At 42.1% G+C, this 25,510-nt stretch overlaps 1 protein-coding gene across 1 annotated transcript in view; it reads left to right on the forward strand.

Annotated features, from left to right (window-relative positions):
* The first annotated feature begins 1,814 nt into the window (after window positions 1-1,814).
* The window catches only part of Dnah11 (dynein axonemal heavy chain 11), a 381,221-nt gene continuing 357,525 nt past the window's right edge, over window positions 1,815-25,510 (forward strand). The window contains exons 1-6 of the mRNA XM_029567531.1: window positions 1,815-2,448; window positions 4,260-4,403; window positions 9,994-10,190; window positions 11,691-11,880; window positions 12,768-12,867; window positions 15,367-15,578. Coding sequence (XP_029423391.1) covers window positions 2,143-2,448; window positions 4,260-4,403; window positions 9,994-10,190; window positions 11,691-11,880; window positions 12,768-12,867; window positions 15,367-15,578 — 1,149 coding nt within the window. The 5' untranslated portion in view covers window positions 1,815-2,142. The remainder of the gene's footprint in view (window positions 2,449-4,259; window positions 4,404-9,993; window positions 10,191-11,690; window positions 11,881-12,767; window positions 12,868-15,366; window positions 15,579-25,510) is intronic.

Here is a 25,510-nt window from a genome sequence, read left to right on the forward strand (position 1 = left end):
TATTTGTTGAAAAATAAGTTATTCCTCTTTCAGATGAGGAAACTGAGGCACCTAGAAGACAAGTAGCTTGCCCAGGCCCCTCTGCATTTAATTAGGGTTGTTTGCATGAGCATGAGTGGAAGGTTATTTACTTGAGCAAGAACAACTTACCAGCAGCTAGTCCAGTGAAGCATCTACCTAGCACCCAGTAGAAATGGAAGGTGTATGAGTTACTTTTTGTTGCTGTAATAAAATACCATGATTGGAAGCAACTTATTTGGCTTCCAGAGGGAGAGTCTATAATGGTTCCTGGCAGCAGGTAGCTAGAGCAGGAAGCTGGCTGATCACATCTTCAACTGCAAAGATGAAGCAGAGAGTAAACTGGAAGTGGATTGAGGCTATAAACTTTGAAGGGTTCTATAGCCTCCCCAAACAGCACCACCAACTGAGGACTAAGTGCTCAAATACCTGAGCCTATGGAGAGCAGTTCTCATTCAAACCACCACAAAAGGCAAACCATTCAGGATAGCATCTGTCTAGCCATTGTAAATCTAGCTTAAATTAGCAACATGACAACAGAAACTTAGTTGCATACTCTGGTGTGCTCCTAGCACCTAGTACAGTTGGGCACTCTATAGCTCTTCAATAAACATGTTTTGAAACAATAGGTGAATTCATCATGGTATGTGACTGATATTTTATATGGTACTTGATAGAATATTGAGAAAAAATTATTTAAAATTTAGGACTAAGAAAAGGCAGTGTGCCCTTTGAGAGCACTGTATTCATTCTATTGAAACATTAATTATCTAGAGAAATGGATTCATTATCTATTAGTGATGAAAGACCCAAACTCTGTGAAGTTATGTTTTTATTCATAGATTTTTGTTCATTAGAGATGTAAATTCTTTCTGAAAAATAAATTATTCTGACAGAAAAAAGCAAACCAAGTAACAGATTATATTGGTCTAATGAATACTGCATCTAATCCAGTAGTATTGCTCCCACAGCTCCACAGGGACGTCACTATTCTGGGGAATCTCATTAATGAGTTGAATATAGCTTTGCTACATTGCTACATTTCAATCTCCATTTCTTACTTTACTGTTAGCATTATTGTTCAAAATTTTTCTGGAAAAAACTGGAAGTGGTTTATGGATTTCTTTTTTTTGGACAGGGTCTCCCTAGTCCCAGCCTTCCTGGAAGTCACTATGTGGACCAGGTTGACCTCAGTCTCACAGAGATCCACTTGCCTTTGCCTCCCAAGGGCTGGGATTAAAGGCTCTTGCCACTGTGCCTGGATATGGATTTCCATTTTATTTATTTATTTTTTTTGAGACAAGGTATCATCATATGACCCTGGCTAGCCTAAAACTCGGTATGCAAAGCAGGCTAGCTACATCCCCAGACCGATTGCTTTCCATCTTTTACTCTTCTGTCTTGATTCACCATCCCCCAACCCACTGAGTTGAAAAATGCTAGAGATTTGTGGAGCATTTTGGAGTTTATGGAAAGTGCTTTGCATTCTCTTTCGGGGCTGAGGATGGGACTAGATTTTGACCTTTGACAACTAGGAAAGTTGAGTGGACAATCGCAGACAAGAGAAATCAAAGCTTTCAACGGATCCAGGTTCTGGCATTTCCTGTTACTTAACTACCTCGGGGCTTATTTGGTCCCTCACCCACAATTAAACTTAGAGCACTCAGAGCCTAGACTTTCCTATTACATGAACTAAGCAGGGTGATGCATTTAACAGGAAGTTTAACGCAAGACAGCACAGCTTAATTGAGATTAGTTACCCAGTCCTGGGCCATCTCTGAGCGTCCCTAGATGTCCAGAAGGCGAAGGTGTGGAGGGAAGTGGCTAGTGCACAAGCAGTAGCTCTGGCTGGCGGGGGCGGTACCTCCCAGCCTGATCCTAGGGTGAGTGAGGTGCTCACTCCGCCCCCAGTCCAGGGCCGAGGCGGGGCTGCCGTCTCTCGGGCAACAGGACGCACTGCGGTCCCAGGCCCTAGGTTCGTCTGCCGACCTCGCAAGGTGCGCTAGTCCTGCGAATACGCGGGTTGCAGGTCGCAGAGGAAAGGTGGGCACTTCCAGGGGTGCGCTGCTAAGGGTGTCCTCGCCAGGAGCCGGCCGCTCTCTCGCCTCCCCTCGGACGTACGGGATGGCAGCCAGAGTGGAAGGGACTGTGCGCCTCCGTCCCACGGAGCTGGAGGACGAGGAAGAGGAGGAGGAGGAGGACCCGGAGGCTGCGGCTGCGCGGAGAGCGCAGCGCTTCTCTCTGGACCCGCGGGTGCGCTTCCTGGGCGGCCTCGTGAGCCAGGCGCTGGCTTTGCGAGAGGAGACGTGGAGCCAGTACCTGGAGAGCGAGGACCACCGGCAGGTCTTGGGGGACTTTCTGGAGAGCACGAGTCCCGACTGTCTGGTGGTTGGTGTTCCGGCTGCCGGGCGGCTGGTGGCCTCCAGGGAGGTAAGGCGGACAGGGAGAGGGACCAGCCCCGCCACCTCTCCGGGTTCCGGGGGGTGGGGAGGGGGGTGACACTGGGGGCTTAAACTTGAAATTTGCGGAGTCCAGAAGACCTCTCCCTAGTTCTGTGGTCCAGCGGCCTTAGATTGGTTTTCTAGAAAGGACGGGTGGTGGTCGACCTGGGTGTTCCACGCTGGGTGGGTTCTCTGGGCCAAATAACTTTCGTTTCAGTTTCCCCTGGGGACTCTGGAACCATATCCTTTAAAGAACAACGAAGTGCTTGGCAGAGCCCCTGTGGCTTAGGTATTTAACTTCACTATCTATCAACTACACTGCCCTAATGAGAAGAAATACTTGAGTTCTTAAAAATTGACTGGCTTGTGTCACTTAAAAGACCGGAGTAACATCTGTATTAAATAAATTAGTAGATTATTAGCGATTTCAGGGCGCATTATCATAGTCATTAAATTGCAGATTCTTGCTTTCCGTGTAAAGTAGCCCACATCTTTGTACACGAGGTGTACTCTGGAAAGTTACACATCAATAGAACTTTGAAAATGATCAGTTCTCTGATGTGTTTTACTTTAAAACTGATGGAGAGTTCATAATAGAATTATAAAAGGGAAGAGGTGCGGGAGTAGCCCGGTAATCTGCACACACTCGGTGCTTACCAAACATTATCTGTTTCTCCTCTGTTTCCTTTCCCTTCCTTTCGTATTTGAATTTGGATTTCTTGTCAACTGCGCTCTTTCTGTAGTACTGTGCCTCAGCTAAACGCTGTGAAGTGGTACCATCACCCTAGATGTGGTCATTAGGATGGGCGGGAAGCTGGCTCTCCCAGAGCGATTATTAAATAACAGGAAGGCTGCATTACAGTTTTGAGGTTTAAAAATCTATGTTTTGGGGGCTGGAGAGACGGCTCAGCAGTTAAGAGCACTGACTGCTCTTGCAGAGGACCCAGGTTCGATTGCCAGCACCCACATGACAGCTAAGAACCGTCCTTAACTCCAGTTTCAGGGGATCCCACGACATGGGTGCATTCACATACATACAGGCAATATACACATAAAATTAAAAAAAAAATTTTAAATCTATGTTTTGGTACTCTCCTAAAGACAACAGAACGTTTAGCTAAGCTAAATAGTGTAATATTTGTGAGAGTGACCCAACGGTTGTGGAAATGCCAAATATCTTGGTTAAAAACTTCCATTCTTTGCCTTGAAGACAGAAATGCAAATTAACCCCTTCTGCCTGGCTGTTATCATCGTTTGACTTATTTCCAAACAAGAGAATATTATTCAAAAAAATCATTGTGAAGATGGAAACGTTTTACATTCTCATATTTGGTTTGGGTTATGGGATTTAAAAATATTTTTATTTTATGTTTATTAGTGTTTTGCCTGCATGTAAGTAAGTACACCTGTGTCATGCACTATGTTAGATTTACTGGAACTGGAGTCAAGGACAGTTGTTAACTGCCATGTAGGTGCTGAAGCCCAGGTCTTCTGCAAGATCAGTCAGTGCTCTTAACTGTTGAGCCATTTCTCCAGCTGGTTATGGAATTTTTATGGTATATGCTGATCTAGTGTAACTGACATGTCTTTAACAGTGATATTTCTAAAGAGAACAGGGAATCATCCCTCTCACAGGGCAGGGAAGAACAGCAGACCAACCTAGTTTGTAAACATGGGCAAGATGCCAGGTTTTGCTTCTTCTGTTGGCAGTCTGACTTCAGGTGGGATGCAGCAAATCCTGCCCGTTTAACAAAGAAACTCTGTAGTGAACTCAGACTAATTATCTTGCTCTTGTTTCAGATTCCAAGAGATGCAAAACACAAGCTTGTTTATTTTGTCAAGAAGATAACTGAGAGCGCAGGAGAAAGTGATTTCTCCAGAACAGTTTTATTTGGAGAATTACCTGCGCTGACTCTTCCACATGTGACTGCTTTTCTCGATGAGGTACTAGCCTGTCTTTACTATCTCCAGTCACTTGGGATTAGTTGAGACCTATCTGGCTATTTAAAGAGAAGAGCTTGTAGAATCTAGCCATCTGTTTGGCCAAGTGTATGGAGTAATAGTATTTAGTTTGTTTCTCAAATGCACTGATGATACTGACACTAATACTAAATAGGTATCACTTGTCAAATCTGTTCTCCCTTCCTGTCTCCCTCCTTTCCTTTCCTCCTTTTAAAACACTGGAAGTACATGTAAGCCAACTTGAACCTACTATGTTTTGTCACTGAGCTATAAATTTTTTGTTGTTGTTGTTGTTGTTTGTTTGTTTTGGACAGGGTCTCCCTAGTCTCAGCCTGCCTAGAACTCACTAAATTGACCAAGCTGGCCTCATCTCACAGAGATCTGCCTACCTTAGCCTCCCAAGTGCTAGGATTAAAGGTGTGCACCACAATGCCTAATGTTGAGCTATAAGTTTTAAGTGTTACATTCAGAATAGGGAGAAATGTACATTTTGGAAATTGGCATCATCTGTTTTTTGAAGTTTCCGTTAGAAACTAGCAGTTAAGCTGAGTTTCACTTATGTCAGAAAATAGACGTGATGGAATTAAAAAATTGTTTGGGGGCTGGAGAGAGATGGCTCAGCAGTTAAGAACACTGGCTGTTCTTGCAGAAGCCCTGGGTTCGAATTCCAGCACCCACATGGTGGCTAACAATCCTCCATAACTCCAGTTCCAGGGGAATCTGATGCCCTCTTCTGTCCTCCTTGGGCACTGCATGACACAGGTGCACATGCAGGCAAAACATTCATACACATAAAATAAAAATAAATTAAAAAATTGCTTTAAAATTCTCTTTTCCTTTGGTATAGTGTGAGTCTGGTGTGTGTATAAAGGTTTGTTCTTCAGCTTTGGGAGGTGTTGGAGCCTTTAAGAGGCATGGTCTTTTAAAAGGAAATTAGGTCGCTGAGGGTATGCCCTTGGGTATTTAGAACTACCCTAGCCCCTTCCTTTCTCTGCTTCCTGGTTGCCATGAGGCAAGTGGCTCCCTTGCCTTCCAGCCTTGTGATGATATGAGGCCTTGCCACAGGCCTGAGTGTGACAGGGCCAACCACTATGGACTGAAACTTGAGAAACTATGAGTCAAAAGAAACTGTTCCTCCTTTACCTTAGGGATTTTGTCACAGTAACAGCAAACTGACTAACCCACTCCCTGAAATCTGAGAAATGCTCTCTTAAGCCATGGTCAGAGGCACCTTAACATGTATGAGAACCACCTGGACATTTTGTCAGCTCAGAGTGACTCAGTCAGCCTGGGCTTAGGGTGGTATCTGAGATGCTATCTGTTGCCAGACATTTTGAAGGAACACACCAAATGGCCAGACTCCATGAAACTAGAGTGGTGTTTTTCTTTTTTTAAAAAAAATTTATTATTTTTATTTTATGTGTATGACTGTATTGCCTGTATGTATGTGAGGGCACCCGTGTTGTGCAATGCTGCGGAGGTCAGAAGAAGGTTTTTGATTCCCCTGGAGCTGGAGTTAAGGATGGTTTGTGGCCACCATGTGGGTGCTGGGAATCGAACCTGGGTCCTCTGCAAGAGCGGTCAGTGCTATTAACCATTGAGCCATCTCTCCAGCCCCTAGGGTTGTGTTTTTCAAACTTTGCTGGACATTAGACTCTGGTGGTGGTGGTGGGGCAACATTAGAACATACCAATGCCTAAGGCACACCTTCGGCTGGTTAATTCAGAACTTCTGGGGTGGGAGCTAGGCTGGAGTAGTTCAAGATTCCAGATGATCCCCATGTGCAGCAGTCATTGGGAAGCATGGGGCTGGGCATTGGTTTTGAAGGTCAATTCTCAGTCTGATCGCTCAGTTAGACCTCAGTAATCGATGTGGTCTTGCCAAGGCCATGTTTACTTCAGGAAATAGTGCTATCGTGTTGTTAGTCATGATCTACCAGTCTCCCTGTATCACTTCTCTTCTCCTTTCTGCCTCTTTTTTGCTGTCTTCCTGGAAAGAGGTATGTTCTTGCTGTCCTTATGCTAGCCAAGTCTCTGCCCCTGACTTCAGAACTGTCCTTAGGTCTCCTTCCCTTTGATTTTAGCCAATCATAGGAGAGGGTTTTCTGTCACTGGTACTTGTTCTAGTCTCTATTGCTGTGAAAAAAACACTAACCAAAACCAACTTGGGGAGGAAAGGATTTATTTTATCTTACCTTCCCAGGTCACAGTTCATCACTGAGGCAGGCCAAGGTAGGCATTCAGAGAGCTGGAACCTGAAGGCAGGGGCAAAAGCACAGAGCATGGAAGCACACTGTGTACTGGCTTGCTCCCCTGGCTTGTGCTCAGTCTGCTTTCTTAGACAACACAAGACCACCTGCCCAGGGGTGGCCGAGCTCTCAATAGGCTGGGTCCTCTCACATCCCTCAACAATCCAATGGAGATAGTTCTCAATGGAGATTCCCTTTACCCAGGTGTCAAGTTGACAACTAAAGCTTCTAGCACAGTACTTGAGAAATTTGAATGTGAAGAGGTGCTCAGAAAGTTTTTACTACATGGAATCTGAGTTTGATGCTAAGCAGAGTTTGAAAGCATTTGGTTATGATTTGAGCCTAGTCTACCATTAGGTGGGACTTGGTAGGACAAGTGGTACTTGGTGGGACTCTTACTTTCCCAGCTGTGCTCTACAAAAGATAATAGAAAACTTCCAAATTCCTCTGATCTTTCTTGCAGTTGGTTTGGTCAGTGTTTTATCACAACAGAAAAGCAAACTAATATGTACAGATACTTTAGCTGTTCGACTTGAATTACTGTTTTCCAAAGCTTGTAGCTCAGAATTTTACAATTTTACCTAGCATTCATGACACAAACATTAAGTTTTCACTGGGCATGGTGTCACACACCATTAACTCCAGTACTCAGGAGGTAGAGGCAGGCAGATCTCTGTGAGATCTAAGCCAGGCTGGTGCATTTAGTGAGTTCCAGGCTAGCTGTGGCTACGGGAAGACCATGTCTCAAAAAGACCAAAAACAACAACAACAAAAATTAAGTTTTTGGAAAAGTTGGCCATGTCATAGACTAGTAAACAGAGGGAGATTGTGAAACAGTGACCAGTAAATTAGGACTGTTAAAGCCAACATCACCTGACTTCTAGGTCTAGTTGTCCCTCGGGATTTATCTAGAGGGTAGTTTCCTTCTGTGGTTTGTGTGTGTTCAACCCATGGAGGCTAATCTAGTGTGGCTTTTAAAGCTCTTCATTCCCCTAGCCACGTTCTTCCTGATTATTGTCATTTCTTTTGGGGATGAGTTTCCCCTGAGTACCATGCACCCTGAACTGTCCTCCCCCCACCCCCGATTTTGTCAGTCAGCCTGCTGTTTTCTGGAATGCAATGCTTGATGATTTAGCTGGAGCTGCTGTAACAAAATGCTGTAGAGTGGGTGCCCTGTGAACAACAGAGTTTACCTCTCATTAACTGCAGAATCTAGCTCCAAAATTTGGAAATCGGAGACCAAATTGCTGGCAAATTTGAATTTCTGGGGAAGGTTTGCTTCCAAGTTCCAGGTTGGTGCCTTCTAGCCATGTACTCTCATGGTGAAAGGAACAAATAAGCTCCCTTGAAACAATTCTGTAAAAGCATCAGTCCCATTCCTTAGGTGGCCTAATCATCTGCCAGTGGCAGTGCCTCCTAATGCCATTAACTTAAAGGCTAAGATTCCAGCATGTGTATTGGGAGAAGACATAAATATTCAGACCATTGCAACTGTTCTGCCTTGGCTCTATACAGACGCAAACCAAATAACTTCTTTGGCAAGGGATTTCTAATAGCCTTTAGTCTAAGATGCAGGTATGTAGTCCATGTTTTCATACTCAGAATGGGCTGCTAATTATGGCACTCACTTGGAAGGGCACAGCTTCTGGGGCCTCTCCCACCCACCCAGCTCATCGAGTATAGAGACAGCTAATTATCATGCTGCAGTTCAACATGGAGTGGGCATTGTTCGGGAAATGATGATCATAATACCATTTGGAGAGATTCCTTTCAGCATCATTTGAACACCAAAGTGAATTTTCAGTTTATTTTTAGTTTACTAGAAGATTCTGAAAGTTGAACACCTCTAATCCAAAATTTGAAAATCTGAACTGCTCCAAAATCTGTGACTTTTTGAGTGCCAATGTGATGCTACAACTAGAAAATTCTTTACTAAAGAACTTTGTTTCATGGACCAAGTTACTGAACTAGTGTATAAAATTACTTTCCAGATATATATGTATATGTATATAGTATATATTAAAATAAACTTCATATTTAGAGTTGGTTGCCGATACTAAGACACCTCATTGTATACATATAAATACTCCAAATTCTCAAAAAGTAAATCTGAAATCAGAGCTACTTCTGATCCCCTAAGTATTGTAGATAGTTTATGTCATAAACTTTAAAGAGGTAGGATAGCTATTTCTTGCATTTTAGCTAATGGTAATTTTACAGTGTAATGCTTATAAGTTGGGCACATTATATCAAAAAAGTGAAAAATGTTTAAAATGGAGAGATATTGGGAAGGAGTGGGATGGCAAGAAGAGACTAACTGCAGTGATTCAACATGCCGTTATTAATTTTATAATATGTGCTAGGTTCTGGGAATGTAATAATATCTTTATTTTATTTATTTATTTATTTATTTATTTATTTATTTATTTATTTATTTATTTATTTATTTATTTAGTGTGTTATTTATTTATTTATTTTGTGTGTGTGTGTAAGCACCCATGAATGTTCATTTTTTATCTCAGTGTGAACATGCACAGGCCACAATACGTGTGTAGATGAGGACCACCTCAGGTGTTGGTCCTCACCTACCTTTGAGGTGGGGTCTCTTGTTCAGCTTGTATGCCAGGCTAGCTGATACTTGAGCTTCTACAGGTTCTCTGTCTCTGCCTCTCATCTTGTCATGGCATTCTGGGATTACAGGGTCGCATTACCACATTCAATTGTCCATGGATTCTGGGGATTCAAACTCAGGTCCTCATGCTTTATCCATTGAGTCATCTACCCAGCCCAGCAACAAAATTTTTTTAGGGTTTTCATATACATGGTTTTACTGATGCTCCCCATGTAGTGGGAAAGGAGTTCTGAAAGGGAACCCGTGGCTGAATAAATACCTTTCTGACTATCCACTTTGATCCACTGGGAAGCCACCCAGCTGGAGAAAATTGTTCTCGCCTAGGCTTCATGTGATTCAGAAAGATTGTTTGCATCAGTACACCTGCCAACATGCTCAACTTGCAGTTAAGAAAGTTTACTTATTACAACTTCACTTATTTCCGACAGACTTTGAGTTATTGGGAGCTCCAGGAAATGCTTGGTGAATGGGAAAATGAATGTATGAGCAGCATCAGGTTTCCATTTTGTCAGAGCCTGCATCTCAGTGATTAACTGTATATGGTCCACTGACTTTGTCATCTCTGTAGACTGCATGCCATCTAGAATATCTATGAATTTAGTGGTTTTGCTGACTAGGAAATTTTGTATGACAAGAAAATCTTTGAAGGTGCTCATTGTCTACAAATTCCTAAAACATTGCTCTTTCTGTAGGTATTAGTACCAATTCTTTCTAATAAGAACAATCATAAATCATGGTCGAGTTTTATGTCACAAGACGTGGAATATCACATTGAAGTCATGAAAAATAAGATGCACATTTTTAGGGGAAAGATGTCTAGAAGAACTCTTCTACCAATTCCCACTATTGCAGAGAATATTGACTTGGATAAGAATTATTCAGAGACCAGGTAGGTAGCCCTGTGGTACATACAGCATGTTCAAATGGACAACTAGCATCCCTAGCATCACTCTAAGTGTCACACCCTATAACTATTAGTGAAAGAGAGAATTGCTCTTAACAACACATAGTTTTAAAATGTGTATTATTTCCTTTAAGAGTATTTTTAAAAACAAGGTCTCATGTAGCCAGGCTGGCCTTGAACTTGCTATGAACCCAAGGGGTGACCTTTAATTTCTGATGTTCCTGCATCCACTTCCATAGTGCTGAGATTATTGGCATCCACCATCACACTTGGTTTATGTGGTGCTAAGGATCAAACCCAAGGCTTAGTCATGATAGGCAAGCACTCTGTCCCCCACACTACCCCACAGCCTAAGAGTATACTTTCTTTTTTAAAAAAATATTTTATTTATTATTTTTATTTTATGTGTATGAATATATTGCCTGCATGTATGTGAGTGTGCCCATGCTGTGCAGTGCTGTGGAGGTCAGAAGAGGGCAGTGGATTTTCCTGGAACTGGAGTTAAGGGTGGTTTGTAGCCGCCATATGGGTGCTGGGACTCGAACCTGGGTCCTCTGCAAGAGCAGTCAGTGCTCTTAACCACTGAGCCATCTCTCCAGCCCCAAGAGTATACTTTCTAAGGAAAACTGGCAATTGTCATAATCTCAGCAATATTCTTTTAGAAAAAGTGGTTTTTAAGGATATGGAAACTCTTAATCCATTTTTAAATATAATATTTTTATTGCTTATTTGAGAATTTCATATGCTGTATTTTGATCATATTCACCCCCTCCTCTCTGTAAGTCATCCTAGGCCCATCCACTACCTATCTCCTCATCCCCTCTCAACTTCTGGTCCTTTTTTCTTTTTTAAAAAAATAACCCACCAAATCCAATTTGTATTACCTATGCACTCAGGGGTAAGGAGACATCCAGTGGCATATAGTCTACCTACCAGGGGCCACACCTTTCAAACTGATTCTCTCCAGAAACCATCAACTGTCAATAGTTTTACAGTTAGGGTTGGGGAGGCCCTGAGTCGTCGTGTTCCCCCCTCCCCCCGCCATACTAGGATGTTGACCAGCTTGATCTTGTGTTGTGCAGGTAACCACAGCTGCTATGAGTTCATGAGTACAGTGATCCTGTTATATCCAGAAGACAGTTTCACTTGGTCCACCTTGACCTCTGGCTCTTAAAATCTTTCTACCCCTTTTTCTGCAATGGACCCTGAGCCTTGGAAGGGGGTGATAAAGATGTCCCATTTGTGGCTGAGCACTCCTCTGATACATTTTCATTTTATCATTTTTTTAAACTTTAGAGGCATGCTAAACACAGAATACAATGATGCCAAACTCCAATCAGAAGCATGAAAATAATGGATTTTGAAGGATTTCTATTTAGAAAACTAGTTTATTTCTAATAGTTCAATAACTATCAAAGTTCATACCCTATCTTTATTTAGATAAAGTCACCTTTGAACTCCTTTTTAATCATTTGATATTTGCAGACTACCATCAGATGAACGGAGAATACTCCATGCAATTGAATCTGTGGTTATTAAGTGGTCACACCAGATCCAAGAACTTGTAGAGAAAGATTCAGCACAGCCTCTGCTGAGTGGCTGCCACCTGACTCCTCAGAGTGAGCTGGACTTCTGGGCTATGAGGAGGGATAATCTGAAATGCACTTACCATCAAGTGAGTAGAGAGTGGTAGAAATTGTTTCTCAGTGGAATTAGCAGAGCTAACTCTAGGATGAGGTCTCTGGAGCATCGCTCCCCAGTCATTTTAAAGGTCTACCATTCTTCATGTGATTTAGTGGCCTGATATTTTCTCACTCCACAGTGCTGTCTGTAGGCTATGTATTTTTTTAAATTAATGAGAAATGAAAGTGATCTTTGTCTTCATGAGGATATTTTGACAGCATTTTAGATGGTTGGATGTATTTTGTGGCAGTGGGAAATGAGTTGTTCCCTGGGAGAAATGCTAAAGATGGCAAGATTTAATTACTGTGGCCAGTTTAATTGATTTGGGGAGAAGTGGGGTCTTGCTGAGCTTTGGAAGAACGGACTTTGTTCCTCTGTGGGTGCTTGCTATCAATGTACTATAATCCTCTAAAAAGTATCATGTTCATTCACATGTTCCTTGGTTGGAGATTTTTTGAAATTGATTATTGATAGTTTTCATATATAACATGTGTGAACAAACTTTTTGGAAAAACTAAATGCAATATAAAATAGAAGCTTGTGAAAAAATGTATTTTAAAAATTATTTTCAGATTGAAAATATATGCCTTTGAGTATCATATACTGTGCATAGGGGCCAGTGAGATGGCTCAACAGATAAAGACTCTTGTCACCAAGCCTAATGACCTGAGCTCAACCCCATTATCCACATTAAGTGACACCCACAAGATGACCTCTGACCACTACACATACATGCTCTTACATATACACACAAAATAAATAAAATTAAGAAAAAACCCTGCATATTGTGTTAGTGGAATATTATGTAAATACATTCCTAGAGAATACATTCATTTAATAATCTAGTTCATATATTTATTCAAGCATTTTCTCTTTTAGCTTCAAGCTCCTATTGTCCTCAAGATGATTAAGATACTGAGAACCAGGCAAAGCAGCTATTTCCCTGCTCTGAAGAGCATCTTTACCACTGTGGAAAATGGTAAGACCCTCGGGCCCGGGCCTGGGCCTGGCATCAGTGTTCCCATCTGCTGATGTGCTTGTGATCCCCTGCCCTTACTCCCGCCCAGCTGCCTGCTCAGCCTTGGAGTCTTCCTGCTATGCGGGGCGTGGTCATGGAGTGTGTGCACTTGGCTCTTCTAAGGGCAGCTTCATCCCAATATTTCTACTTTACTCTTCAGCTGTACTGAACTCTTTTTTGTTCCTTTGCTATGTACCTGCCCCAGTGACCCCAGCTTGAAGGCTTAACTGGGAGGTATATGTGGAAGGGGAATACCTTCCTTACTTAGCTGAGGTTGGTGAAAACCCTCTGTCTGGTTAGCAGCTGGACTGTGACTAGCCTAGGGGTTCACCATGACGGGCTTACAAGGACTCATTCTGCACCATGGCCATGTGGGTAAAGATTAAACCTATGGAATAACAAAATTATAAAAAGAAGCCAGTTAAAATCTCTTCCTCATGTTTGTACTCCAACCTTCTAGCTTAGTTCCCACCAAAGATGACAGCTCTTCTCAGTTTCTTGATTTCTGTTCATTTACTTGTCCATGTTTAAGCAAATGTGGACATACATGATAACTAAAGCATACATATTAAAATTAAAGCTGATATAGACAAATAATCTGTTTTTGCTTTTTGCTTGTTTCTAAACATTGGAAAATCTCCCTTTCCCCTACCAGTGTACAATTGGGAAGGCTAGGAAGTAACTAAAATTTCCTTTGAAATGTGTATCTTTACGTTTGTCTCCGTGAATTATGTTTGAACTGAGGACCTAAGTTAAGGCAAATATTTGGTCTAGGGTATCTGTCTGGTTTGAATTCCTGTTCTAGCTCCATTTACTGAAGTTTGGAAGTTGCTGAGCCTCAGAATTCTCAATGGCTAAATTATCCTCCTGGTAACCCCCCTGTAGAATTTTGATGGGACATGGGACTGTGTTTCTTACACTTGTTATGATCAGCATTTTAGGCTGAATGATTCTGTGTTCTGACAGGACATTCATGTAAGCAGCATTCTGGCCTCCGTCCACTACTCCCATCCCAACTATGATGAACAAAATGTCCCTGGACATGGCCAGATGTCCCCTGAATGCAAACTGTCCACTCTCCACTTGGAACATCACTGGACAGAGGTTTCATATACACCGTATGAAGAACCAAACACACTGTCCTCAATAAATAGAAGCTAATGACATTTTCTTTTGTTAATATAAGACAAAAATTTTCTGTGAACTAAGCTACAAGCGTGAGTTCCAGGGGCCTTATTACCATGCAGTTTGGGAATTCAGAGAAAACGTTTTTCAGTGGAACATGTGGCTCAAAGCCATGGCCAGTTGGAGGTAGAAGATCTACCTCAAAGACGTGCATGGGACTTCAGTCAGCAGACCTGCTTAGCACATATGAAGGGCACTTAGTTTTTGGTGCAGTTAGTTCCTTGTGAAATTAACATTGATAACAATACACTTAATTTCAAAGCATTTGTGCATCTGGATGAGAAAGCAATTCTAGAACTCTTTTTTTTTCTCTCAAGGCTCTATTGAGTTAAGTAGAAACCTGAGCTGGTTACATGACATTCCAGCAGTGTGTAAGAGTAGCAAAGGTCAGCAGGATCTTCTTGTTTTGTTTTGTTTTGTTTTGTTGGCATCAATCTTTTGGAATAACACCGAAAACTAAAACTTAGCTTTGTTCCCTACCGTCATCAACATAACCTCGCTTTCAGTTAATGGAAGGTAGCCTCAGGATCAAAGTGAAATGTTTTAACTAAGAGAAAATTTGAATTTGATTGAACAGTCACTAACAACAGTAAAAATGCTTAGTTTTCTATCTTTGGATTAAAAAAAAATCCTTATTCTTACATGATTAACATAATTTTTATTGAGATAAAGAATCACCTAAAATTAGCCATTATCCAGTGATGTTTAGTGATATATCAGTCATGGCATTGTATAACCATACCTTCCACCCAGTTTCAAAATATCTTCATCGCCATACCTAATAATTTTAACAGTTGTAGGTAATAACGTAAGAGACAGTTCTCTATTCCTCACACCAGTGATTCTCACAGGAAACTGGCGTGAGCCAGCAAGTTAGTTGTGCCTGTAGTAAGCATTGCAGAGAACTGCGCATTCCACAGAAGCTTGTAATCCAAGCCATGAAGTGACGACAGCACAGATACTTTATTCCCACAGGGTTTCCACAGGGTTGAATAGCTCTCCTCAGACTAGAGGTTTCCTTCCCCCGGGTCTTCAGCCACAATTACTTATGCTCTGTGAGTAACTAGATCAGTGCTCTCCAGGGTGACTGAGTTACAAATGGGCAGTTTGCAGCCTTCCAGACTTGCTCATGTGGAGACTGTTGGGTGAGTGCTAGGATGGGAAAGATGGCAACATTTAAGTACAGCTGTCTTTTTTGACATTTCTCCCTTGAACTTGTAAAGTGAGTTTAGCAAGAAAGATGCTGTGTGACCTGACCTGCACTTGTCTTTTCAGCTCTCCTTGAAGCCCAAGATGTGGAACTTCACCTGAGACCTCTGAGGCAGCACATTCAAGGTCTCCAGGAGACAGAATTCCCACAGACCCGCATGTTAATCGCTCCACTGTTTCACACCGTCTGTCTTATCTGGAGTCATTCCAAGTTTTATAATACTCCTGCTCGGGTTATAGTTCTGTTGCAAGAGTTTTGCAACCTCTTCATTGAACAGGTACGAAGCATTGAAAATGAAGACCAATTAGAATCATTGCCACGAGGTAGGCTTCATTAATCAAATAAAAAATAAATCCAGACGACAACAAACACTGTTTTCAGAAAGGACTTCTGTGGTAACAAAGGCCCTGTGACTTCTTATCCCAAATAGTAGTCAGGCAGTTCTGGAAATAAGTCAGAGTCAAAGAACAAACTTCTGCTGGGTTTTATTTGTTTAAACAAATAGATTTAGGAGACCAAGAAGTTAAACAAGGAAAGTTAAGGCAGCTTCCAGTATAAGACTCATGGACATGCATAGTACTTTGTAGCCTCCCTTGGTTTCCATAGGAACGCTGACTGCTAGGAGACTTTTGGAAAGTAAAATAAGTTAAGAGAATCAGTCAAGAACAGTTATTGATCATACATCACCCCCGGCTCTTACGATATTTCTGCTCCCTCTTCTGAGATGGTCCCTGAGCCATAGGTGGGTGAGGTTTGATATGGGTCCTATCCAGGGACACACTTTCTGCAGTCTTGTATTCTTTGCACTTTGGTCAGTTGTGGCCTTCTGTGTGCATTCTAATCTGTTGCATGAGGAAACTTTGCTAGTGAGAGTTGAGAGATCCATTAGTATTCCCTCTACCCCTTGTTTCGCTATGTTCCATAAAGTAAACAAAAATGTACATTGAAACCGAAAAATATATTGCATGAAAAAAAGAACAGTTATTGAAAAACAGAAGTGGAATATGTTGAAAGAATTTTGATTCACTGCTCTTCTTCATTGTTTTTGTTTCTGTACTCCTTGCTGAGCTTGTATACTGCGTTTTTTATTTATTTTATTTTAATTTGTGTATGAGTGTACAGCCTGCATGTATTTAAGTGCAGTGCCAGTGAAGGTCAGAAGAGGGTGTCGTATTCCCCTAGAACTGGAGTTATGGATGGTTGTTAGCCACATGTGGGTGCTGGAACCAAACCCAGGTCCTCTGCAAGAGCATTCAGTACCTTAACTGCTGAGCCATCTCTCCAGCCTGTATACTTCTTTTTAAACTGATTGGACTACCTCTTTACCTCCTTAACATTTCTGTGTGAACTTTTATTTGTTCACTATTTTACATATGTAACAAATGCTATATCCTTCTATCTACAATGTTGGAGAACATCTAACAAGAGCTGGAAGATACTTGGACAGTGTGTAGTTCAGTGATTCTTAGTTGGGAGTGTGCCTGTTTTGGCTGGGGATGCCGTAACTAAATGACCCAGCACAGTAAACAACATAAATGGATTTTCTGACTGCTCTGGAGGTCGGAAGTCTGCAGTCAGGGTGAAGACAGGATGAAGTTCTGGTAAGGAAGCCCTTCTGTTTTGTGGGCAGCCAGTCTCCTCCTTACTGCCAGCCCCATGGCTTGGCAGGCTTCCGCTTCTTATAAGGCCACAGTCCTATTGGATTAGGAGCCTGATGTTGTTTTCTGTCTTGTTTTGTTTTTTACAACAGGATCTTGTAGCCTAGGCTGACCTTGAGTTTGCTCTGTAGAGGAGAATGTCCTTAAATTCCTGATCCTCCTGCTTTAGTCCCTTGAGTGTTGATATTACAGGTGTACATTATCACACCCAGCCTGGGCCAACTCATTGAACTTCATTTAACCTTAATTACCTGCTAAAACCCTACATCCTGGCCGGACATGGTGACACACACCTTTAATCCCAGCACTTTTGAGGCAGAGCAGGCGGATCTCTATGAGTTCAAGGGCAGCCTGGTCTACACAGTGAGTTCCAGGACAGCTGGGGCTACAGGGAGACCCTGTCTCAAAAAGACCAAAAACGAACAAACAAACAAAAAAAGCCTACACCCATACTACATGTTACATTGGGAGCTATTCCTTCAACATATGAATTCAGAGACAATACAATTCAAGTGATTTTTAGATGAATGAATTGATATTGGAGAGATGGTGTCATTTGCTCAGTTTCCCTGAGAAGCTGTGGGAAAGCCAGACTACCCAGACATATGCAGGCTTGCAGTTTACAACTTCTAAAGTGTGTGATTGACTTGTTAATTTTTAAAAATCCTGGCCACTTCTGTAGAAGTGCTTGTGAGAGCTTGGGATACATACCAACCTAAATGGAACTGAACCACTTATAGGAGCTAAATGACTTCTCGGAGCCCCTCAGTCAGTGGGGACAATGCTTAGTACATGATATCATGAAGGCCAGAGATTGTAGTAATGAAATTCCTAGTATCGTGCCTGATATTTAACAGATGCTCAGTCAAAGGCAAATCCTTTTTGTTCTTTTGCCGAATTATTGACTTGCAGTCTGGCTACAACTGCGATGAGGGATCGATAACAATGGGTCAGTTCCTTGATGTGTTTTACTAGCATCTCCTCTGATGTGATTCTATATCTGTCACTTGAGTCAAACTCCATTTAGCTCCTTGGGTAAGAAAATGCCCAAGGCCCATGGCTTACATTTCTATGTGAGACACCTACACTGTTGCAAAAATAATTAGCACTTCTTCCTGTCCCTTCTTAACAGTCCTTCTCATTCTGAAAATTATCAAAACCAGTTCACTACAAGGCTTGACTGATATGTGACTTAAGAAGTCCTGGTTACTGTAAGCCTGTCAGGCTATTATCTTGGTTCCCAGTCTGTGTCAACAGCCAGTCTGCTAAGTTCTTGAGGGAATACTGTAGCTGCTCTTGTTCCTTAGCTCTGGCTTCTATCCAAAGGTTCCATTGACCTGGTTTCCTTGATTCTTCAAGTAGCAGATCCTAAACTTTGTAGTAAGTCTGTCCCAACAAGTTAGGAATATAAAATCAACAATGAGCCAGCTTTCATACGGATTCTCTAAAGAGCTAAATTCCCCTCCCTTTTACCCATCTGTTCACTATTTTATACATGTAACAAAGGCTATATTATATATACTCAATATTTTGCCAGGAACTTTTTTAGTGTGTGTGGTATGTGTGCCTATGTCTATGCATGCTTGCATGTGTGGGGGCACATATATGTGCATGTGCATGTAGAGATTCAAAGTTGCTGTCTGGAGGCTTCCTGGGTTGTTCTCCAACTTTTTCTCTGAGACAGGGGCTCTCACTGAATCCTGTAGTAACTGATTGGGTAGACTGGCTAGCCATGGGCTCTGGGGCTCCACCTATCATGTACTGTAGTTATACACATGGAAGATTACACAGAGCTTCTCTGCGTGGGTGCTGGAGATCTAACTTAGGTCCGTTTGCTTCTGTGGCCAGCATTTTATTTTCCTTTTCTGTTTCTTTCCTTTCTTCCTTTTCTTTCTTTGGAAATAGGATCTTGCTATGTGCATAATTCAAGTTGGCCTGGACCTATGTAGCCTAGGTTGGCCTTGAGCTCATGATTCTCCTGCCTCTACCTCTTGAGTGCTGGGATCACAGGCGTACCACCATCATGCCAGGCTCTGCCAGAATTTTTGAAACCCTTTACAAAGTAAAATATATAATCCTTTGCCTATGGAGATGGTTCAGTCAGTAAAGTACTTGCTGCATAAGTATGAGGATCCAAGTTTGGATCACCAATGCCTATGTAAAAAGCCAGGCATGATGAAGAACACCTATAATCCTAGTGCTGGAAAAGTGGAGGCAAGGAGGAGCCCTAGAGTTCCCTGGCTTACTAGTCTTGCCAAGTTGGTAAGCTCTAGGTTCAGTGAGAGACCTTGTCCCAAAAAAAATAAGGTGGAAGATGATAAAGACACTCAATGTCAACCTCTGCCACACATGTACAAGTGTACATGCATATAACACACACACACACACACAAAGTTTTATGGGCATGGTGGTGAGTCTCAGACAAGCCTGTGTACCTTAGCAAATCATAGTCTCAAAAACAAAACAATAGATCTGAATAAATTCTCATAGCAAGACTGTAGCGCAGATACTATGTGTAGCTCCTCTTTATGATTAAACTGAAGCCCAAGAATAGAATAACCTTCCCAAGATTACCTGGTTCACAAGGCACAGAGCTCCTGCCTATTATACTGTGCTTCATATTTGAAAAGATCTTATTTCCAAGGCTGGAGAGATGGCCCAGCAGTTAAGAGCACTGGCTGCTCTTGCAGAGGACCTGGGTTTGATTCCCAAGCACCCACATGGAAGCTAACAACTGTCCGTAATTCCAGTTCCAGGAGAATCCAACACTCTCTCTGACCTCCATAGGCAGTGCACAACACATGTACACTTGCATACATGCAGGTAATACACTCATACACATAAAATCTTTCTTTTGTACCATTTTTATTTTATTTCTAACTGAGGAGTGCTAGTGGTAATGGTATATGACGGTTGTGTGCTATTTGTAGCATTGGAAAGTCCCACATTTCTGTCACTCTAAAACTCAGCACTTAATATTTTCCTTCCCCTAAAACTTAGGCCTATTTTTAAACTTTATTTACTGCATGCAGTTTTATTGGCTTCTCTTTTATTTTTATTTTATGTGTATAAGTGTATTACCTGCATGTATATAAATGCCCCCAAGTTGTACAATGCCCACAGAGGTCAGAGGAGAATGTTGGATTCCCTGGAACTGAAGTTTTGAGTGGTTGTTAGTCATTATGTGGATGCTGGGAATCAAATCCTCTGCAAGAGCAGACAGTACTCTTAAAAGCTGGGCTATCTCTCCAGCCCCTTTATTAACTTCTTGAGAAATAAGTTTTGGTCATTGTTGAATATTTAGGTTCTAAATATTACAAATAACACGAAAAAACTTTATACAAAATTTTTTCCTTTAAATTGGATAATTGGCTTAATATTAGTTCCTGATGTGGATCATAGGGTACAAACTTCTTATGGTTCTTGAATAATATTTGCACATTCTTTCCCAGAACATTGTCAATTAATACCAATGTGTGGAAAATTTTAGTACCAGCTTTGATCATTATATTTTTTTCCCAAAGTAAAGGTCATTTATTTGTTATTCAGTGGTACTATCCAATTTTTTGCATGTGTATCTGCATATAGTGTGCATGCATGTGCGCAGGCATGGAAGTATAGACACTGGTGTTGGTGTTGTGCAGGGGCACATGGAAGCCAGATGTTGTTTTCCTCAATCACTCTCTATTTGCTGAGGTCAAGTCTCACAGAGCCCAGGGCTCACTAATTCAGGTAGTCTAACTAGCCAGGTGCTCTGGAGACCCCCTGTCTCCACTCCTCAAGCACTGGAATTACAGGCAGTTCATCACATCCACCTGGATTTATCCACTTTATCCACTGAGACATCTTCCCAGCTCCCAATGTAACCTTGTATCATATGTATGATTATACTTTTTTCTTGGTGGGGCTTGGAACTTGAATGATTATGTATTTCTGTACTTTTAAAAACATATTTTTTATTATTTTTTATTTTATGTGTATTGCCTCCATGTATGTAAGTGCACCCATGTTGTGCAATGCCCACAGAAGTCAAAAGAGGGCGTTGGATCCCCTGGAACTGGAGTAATGGATGGTTGTTAGCTGCAGTGTGGGTGCTGGGAACTGAACCTGGGTCCTTGGCAGGAGTAGCCAGCATTCTTCATCACTGAGCCGTCTCTCCAGCCCCATATTTCCGTAATTGTTCCTTGAGCAGCCTTCATGAGTTTGGCTTCCATGAATTTCTTGATCTTAATGTTTTAATGAAAATTAAGCACCATAATTTGTCATATAATAGAACTTCTAAATCTATGTTATATACTAAAGGTCATTCATAAGCTAGTATCCTCTCAGCAGCATTTGGCCCATAGATCAATGTATGTTTTTATTTTGCGTTATGTATATATATTTCAGTACTGGGGATGGAAACCAGAGCTTTGTGTGAACTAAACAAGTGTTCAACCACTGAGCTACATACCAAGTCCTTTAAATTTTTTATTTTAGAAAGGGTTTCATAAGCAGTGTGTGGCTGTGCACACCCTTAGTCCCAGCACCTGGGAGGCAGAGGGAGGATCTCTGTGAGATCGAGGCCAGCCTAGTCTACATAGTGAGTTCCAGGCCAGCTAGGGCTACAGGGAGACCCTGTCTCAAAAAAACAAGCAAGCAAACAATGAACAACAAACATTAAAAAGGGTCTCATTTAGTTACCAGGCTGGCCTTGAAGTCAGTAGCCCAGGCAGACCTTGAATTCTTTCTGCTTTAGCCTTCTTATTAGATAATATTAAAGGCCTATGCCACCAGCTTCAAATGCATAATACTTTTTTAAATTCCATTTTATTTAGTGTGTGTGTGTGTGTGTGTGTGTGTGTGTGTGTGTGTGTGTTTACACATAATTGTGTGGGTGCACCAAATGCATGTGCAAGTCAGAGGACAACTTGAGCAAGCTGGGTCTATCCTTCATTTGGGTTTAGGGGATCAAATGCAGGTCATCAGGTTTAGCAGCAGGTATCTTTACCTGCTGAGCCATCTCGCTGGCCCTGCGTAATATTTTTAAATGAAAACCTAAGCTAGGTTTCATTTAAATTCCAGCCTTCAGCCTCCACTGAAAAGCCAAAGATATTGTCATGTTGTCTGTGACATTCCCGTTGGCATAGTTGGTTGCTGGAACCTCAGGAACCCCTGTAGATGGTCAGGAGCTGTCCAGAGGGCCGTAGTGCTCAATGCTTGCTGCTATTCTGCGTCTGCCCTACTCATGATCTGCTTGGCCCAGTGGCCGTCATACTCAGAAATGCTTTGCTACTTTAGTTGGCAAATGTACTTTTTCTCCTTGCTGTCTTATAGTGACAGCATTATCCATCCTTCATTCAGCCAGCCCCATGAAAGCATCATCGGGTTGTTGGCAGGATAACACATGTACTCTTTGGTGTTTGGTAATGGGGTCGTCTCTTGATGCCTTGCCTCATCTCTCTGGTAACCTGACAGTGCTCTGTCATCACTGTGTGTTATCACTCCCCTGGGCTCACTACCCTGTCTAGTCCATGGTGTGGTTTCTCTCTTGTAGACATTGCTATCTACAAGATCCTGGGTGAAGAAGATTAAGTTTGAGTAGCCTAATCTTGGAGAAAGATGTGCTAAAATGTAGCAGAAGTATGAGTTTATAAATGCATTTAAAAGATCAGAAGAGAAGTACCTGGGAGAGAGATATCAAACTAGCACAATATTGATAATTTATTGGCTTATGGATATATGAACTGATTAGCAGTACAATTTGTTCTTCAATATGGGGATTGGTTTCAGGACCTCCATGTAATCTATGCATGTCATCTCATATGCTTTAAATCATCTCTAACCTAACCTTATAGTGCAATGCAAATAAGATGTAAATAGCTGTTCTAATGTATTGGTTAGGAAATGATGACAATAAAAGTCCCTCCATGCTCAGCACAGATGAATTTTTTTTTTAATGCATCTGATTCATGATTGAATCCATGCCCGAGGAGCCTGTAGTAGGCAAGGCTGAGTGTATTTTACATAAGGCCTCTGATGTGTGCTCATGAGGTTCTCCTAATTCATATTCCTCACTTTGCAGACAAGGAAATAGATCTTGTGAGACAGTGTGGCTAATGGCACAGAAGTAATTAGAGGCTCCTAGCTTGATTGCTGACATGCATCTTGACTCTTGTAATGCTCTCTCCTTGACATTCTCTGCTGCCCAGTGCTAGAAGATAGCCTGGGCTTTTCTGTCTAGGATATTAAGTACTGTTGTCTTGTCTTAGCTGCATGAGCAGAAAGTTAATTGGTTGTGAATGTCTCTGCCTTGTGAGGGCCAGCCTAGAACCATAGGGATGAATACAGGGACAGCTTGACCAGTGATGTCACTTTAAGTGTAGGTAATTAGGTGACAGGAGGCTGCTGAAGCAGGGAAGGCAAGTGAATTACCACTGTCAATTTTTCAGTTACAGAATACATGTGAAAAGTATGTGATATAACCACCATACTCTATACAAAAGAGTAAACTGTCTTAAAACTCACACTATGAAAGGACTACTGAAAGACTATTCCCTGTTCTCTGTGAAATATTAGCAGCCTTCATGTGGCCATTAATTTTCTGTGAAGCCCGAGTGAGAAATAAGAGCCCAGGTTGGAACTTGTAGTATTATGATCAGTAGGATTAGTAGATACTACATGAATGATTTTCTTGTTGCTTTGCAAATGACTCAAATTCTATATTGCATGTAAAGTTGTTGCATTAATGGAAGATGGGGGAATTATAGATCTACATAGAGGAGAAAAAGGCCTTCCATGTGCTGTGAGCACCACCATGGCTTTCATTCCATTCTCCACTGAGACATTAGACAACTTTCTAAGCAACTGCAAAATTACAGGCACACAATTATCTTTCTTTTCTTTTTTCCTCCTTTTTTCTTCGCTTCCAACTTTCCCCCTCCAGTTCCTCCTGAGTCTCCCTCCCCTTCCTATCCCCTTCATTCATATATCTATATAACTAACCTACTGAGTCCAATGAGGGTTGTCCATTGAAGCACGGGCTACTTACCAGTGGCCCCCCCCCTGAGAAAAACTTACCTTCTCTCCCCTGGCAACTGACTTTCTCTCCTTTGGCATCTGCCAATGGCCTATAGTTTCTCAACTAGGAGTGGAACCTTGTGATCCCCTCCCCTACCATTCATGCCGGTATACTGACTAGATTGATGTTGTACAGGAATTGTGTAGACACCTACAGTTGTTGAGAGTTCATGAGTGCAACTGCCTGTCAGGTCCAGAAGACACTGTTATAAAGCATTCTTCCCTGACTTCTGGCTCTTAATTGTCTCTTTGCACTTCCTTCTGCGATGTTCCTTGAGCCTTGGGCGTAGTGAGTGTGATACTGACATTTGAGGATGAGTACGCCATGGACACTAATTCTCTGTATTTTATTCATTTGTGGTTCTCTGTATGAACTTCCATCCACTGCTAAAAGAAGTTGTTTGTTGAATGTGAACTGGACTAATCTATGTGTATAAGGATAACTATTTAGAAAGCAGTTAGATATTATCAATTTAACAAAATTATAGTAGTAGTTTCTCCCCTAGGGTTTACAGCCTCTTTAGTCACAAGCTCTTGGCAAGTTTACAGTACCAAGCGTGAGTTCTCTCCCATTGAACAGGCCTTAGATCCAATCATGCAGCTGTTGGATATCCTCTAAGACATTCATACCATTATTGCACCAATGGGCATATCTGCCCTGACCTGCAGGGTGGGAGATGGAGACTCGAACTCCCAGGGACCTGGAATGATGGGACAAGAGACACGAAGAATGACAGCAAGACAAAGAACTCTGATCAAGCTGCAAAAGTTTATTTTTCCACGGGGATTCTTATACGGGCTGAAGCAGGAAATTAGCTGGGGAAGGGGAAGGGAAGGTGTTGTCTCAATGGGTTAATGAATGTCCCTAGGATGAGGGGACCTGGTGCCATGGTCTGGTTGCAGGCTAAGGAAATTGGTGGTTGCTCAAACACTTATCTTAGGAGGCAGGGAGGACTGATCAGCAAGTTCTCTGGTGCTGCTTGTCCTGGGGGGCAGGGAAGGCTGCCAGGCAGCATGGTCTCCCACATCTCTCCCTTTTCTGTTTTAAGTAAAAGCCATGAGAATTAATAAGTAGGAGCCATGAAAATTATAACCCCTAGGGAGTTGTGCCTGTCTTAGGTTGGAATGATCACCCCTACACACCTGTCATGGGATTAGGCAGCAGCTCAGGTGGCCTTCCTGTCTTAGGTTGTTTTTTTGGGGGGGAGCCACTCTTGTACCCATCTTTGACTGTCCAACTCAGCTCTCAGGGGGTGCGACTGAAAGCGTCGCCATAAGGTATCATTTCATCATGGGCTCCATCTTGCAGGTCCAGGTGATGATAGTGTACCTGTATAGGCTTTGCTAATAGGGCATCTACTTGCTTTTTGATCAGAGTGACAATTTTGTTGAAAAGATAGGGCCCCAGAGACAACACCAGGAGGAGAAAAATTACTGGTCCAAGAAGGGGGAGGAGCTAAGGGGCCCAGGAAGAGGCAGAGAACGAGAACCA

This window comes from Nannospalax galili, unplaced genomic scaffold, assembly GCF_000622305.1.
Source record: "Nannospalax galili isolate Female #2095 unplaced genomic scaffold, S.galili_v1.0 scaffold158, whole genome shotgun sequence".
Classification (NCBI taxonomy): Eukaryota; Metazoa; Chordata; class Mammalia; order Rodentia; family Spalacidae; genus Nannospalax; species Nannospalax galili.